General features: G+C 59.7%; 1 protein-coding gene across 1 annotated transcript; it reads left to right on the forward strand.

The window, feature by feature from the left end:
* Positions 1–2,059: 2,059 nt before the first annotated feature.
* VDBG_09732 (conserved hypothetical protein) lies at positions 2,060–2,974 on the forward strand (the record flags this gene model as incomplete). Its single annotated transcript, XM_002999966.1, has 3 exons — positions 2,060–2,172; positions 2,324–2,454; positions 2,526–2,974. The coding sequence occupies 3 exons, from the start codon at positions 2,060–2,062 to the stop codon at positions 2,972–2,974; spliced, it is 693 nt and encodes a 230-aa protein (XP_003000012.1).
* Between the last annotated feature and the right edge of the window lie 23 nt (positions 2,975–2,997).

Below are 2,997 nucleotides of genomic sequence, written 5' to 3' on the forward strand. Positions count from 1 at the left end.
TCTGACCCTGAACTTGGCCACATTGGTGATGTTCCCCGCGAACGGCGTCGAGGGCGGGTCTCGAGATCACAAGAGTAGAGGCCCCTTGGGACAGAAGCGAGGAAAGGCGATGGAGTTTCGGCATGCCCCACGAAGCTAGGCGTTAGGCATACGGTCGACGAAGGAGGGAGCGGACAAGAGAGCATGACGACTCGCCTAGTCATGTCGTACGAGGGGGCGAGAATTTTCGCCCCAGATGCTGACGTGCGCTGAGCAAGACTGGACGATGGTCGAAGCGCAGTGTTCGACTCCGAACGCTTTCACGGTCCGTCTCGAGATGCGAACCCCCCTTGGGTGCGGCTGAGGATCAGGCGCCGGACCCTGGTTTGTTGATGTTGCAGGGGCGTGGCCGACCTGGCCGACCTTGCAGGTTGTGCAGGCATGGCAGGCATGGCAGACATTGCAGGACTCGAGCTGAGCCTTCCAGCGAGTGGTGACTGCGAGACCGTCATCAAATTCGTCAGTGATGATGATCGCGCACGCTCAAATGACATTGCCAATGAACATTGGCCAAGGCATGGCAGGCCATTGGAGAAGCAACATGGACCAAGGCCTTGTCGGTAAAGTGGGCGGTGTCTTTGCTAGGCGGCTGTCAATTGCCGAAAAGGGTTTGGGACGGTGCCTGGAAAGCTGAAGTCGAGAGGTGCGGCGAGTCGAGAGGGAAAGATGTGCACCTCTGCCAGAAGACCGATGTGGGCAGGTAAGGCAGGTCGGAACACAAGCAAAGTATTCTAACCCCACTGCACTATCAGTGTGTACTTCCAGCATACGGGGCGGGGCAGTCAGCTTGCTCTGCGCCTGCCAGAGTCAGCAAACTGCCCGCTGACACGCTGCCTTGGGTATCTAGCTAGGTAGGTAGGTATGTACCTTAGCTTGCTTAGGTAGGTACTCGGGCCTCGGCGTCGTCAAGAGTGCCCCCAAGATTAGCCCAAGATTACCTACGCATCCTTGTTAGTGCCCAATGACACGGTACATCTGATCCCACCTAAAAGCACCTAGGCCCCAAGACCAAGACCTAAGATGCCCCACACCCGGCAAGTCCGCCCGAGCCGTCAAGCGCACGATGGGCAGGGCAGTGGCAGTGGCAGCTCCAGCGGCAGCAGCGAGGCAGCGAAAGAGGCAGTGATGTGTGGCATCCCACTCTGTGGAAGCTGAAGTTGCGTGAGTAAGGGAAGGTAGTCGCTCGTCGCTGCCAGTCAACAGCCAGGCCAAGCAGCAGCTCCTGGCCTTTTTGGGACATGGAAAATTGTCCCGAGGCAGGAATAAGGTACCAGCAACTTCCACTGTCGTCTCGGTCTCGGTCCTGCTCCTTCTCTCGCGTTCGCTTCATCGGCCATCCTCTTCTCGTTCTGGGCGGCCCTCTGACCTCTGACCCTCTCCGACCGACCCTCTCTCTGCCCCTCGCACACACCCAGAAAACCTTCCCCCCTCCCCTCATTTTCCTCTCTTCTATATCCCTACCTACCCTACCGCACCGCACCGCACCGCACCGCACCACACCGCTGGCCCTCGTCCTGCCCTAACGACTACCGACGCGGTTCTGGACATCTCCGGCTGCCGCCTCGCTCGACACACCTCTCGCATCGCTAGCCTCCCCCCGCGTCGCTCACCTCGCCTTTGACCCTTCCACCCCCACCCCCCCTGGTCTGGTCTGGTCCCTCCTCCACTCCTCCTAGCACCCGGAGCATCACGATACAATCTTCAATAGCTCTGTTCTCGAACACCCCTCCCCTCTCTCGGCTCCTGCTGAACAAGGGATTCGCTTGCCTCCGCTAACGGTCCGCTCCACACCATCGCGACCTTCACCTCATAGACGCCTAGACGCCTGGTCTCTCGTCTCTCGCCTGGGCTTCCCCTTCGCCGTCTATAAAGCCACGCGCCATCCCGACCTGTCCGTGTCAATCGAGGACTGATCTCACTTTTGACCTCGTCACCCACCTCCTCGAGTCGCCTTGACGGCCTCGCGCCGCTCATCTTGTCACCGAGGCCTGCTTGCCCATACCGCCCGCCGTCCATCACCATGTCCGGCTATCCGGGTCAGGGTTACCACGGGGGAGGTTACCACAACGGCCCCCCTCAGCAGAGCTACCCCCCCCAGCAGCAACACCAGCAGCACCAGGGCGGCTACTACCCGTATGTTTCTCGGTCTACTCCCCGCGACAGCAACCCCAACGCTCATCTCTTTTCCTCCCTCCGTCTCTCTCTCTATCTCTGTGCGCCTCGACCACTTTGGATCTCATCTGGTGCACAGCCTTGAGCCTTGTGACCCAATCCTCCACCGCAGACCACAACAGCCCACCTACAATGGCTACCAGCAGCCTCGACCTGGCCCTCCGCCCGGCGCCGGCCCCGGTCCTGGTTACGGCTACAACCAGCCGCCTCCCCAGCAGTATGGCGGTTACAACGGACCTGTCAGTATTCCCCCAATTGCCGTCGTCCGTCCCACGCTGCGTGTCTTGGACTTGTCACACTGACCACCGAATCAGCCACCGCCTCAGCAACAGCAGCAACAGCCCTACAACGGCGGCTACGGCCCGCCGCAGCCCAATTACAACAGGCAGACCCGCCATGCCCACAGTCAATTCAAATGCCTACGTCCACGGCAACCACAACGCTCCGGCGCCTCCTCCGACAACGCCTCAGCAGTTTGGCCATGGCGCCCCCGAGCAACTACAACTTCCAGTACTCCAACTGCACCGGCAGGAGGAAAGCGCTCTTGATCGGCATCAACTACTTTGGCCAGCGCGGCCAGCTGCGGGCTTGCATCAACGATGTGAAGAACATGTCGGCCTATCTGGTGAAGAATTTTGGATACAAGCGAGAAGGACATGGTTTATCTTTGACGGATGATCAGCAGAACCCCGTCAGCCAGCCGACAAAGCAGAATCTTGCTGCGTGCCATGCACTGGCTGGTCAAGGATGCCAGGCCCAATGACTTCTCTCTTCTTCCACTACTCG

The sequence above is a fragment of the Verticillium alfalfae genome, genomic scaffold, assembly GCF_000150825.1.
Source record: "Verticillium alfalfae VaMs.102 supercont1.16 genomic scaffold, whole genome shotgun sequence".
Classification (NCBI taxonomy): Eukaryota; Fungi; Ascomycota; class Sordariomycetes; order Glomerellales; family Plectosphaerellaceae; genus Verticillium; species Verticillium alfalfae.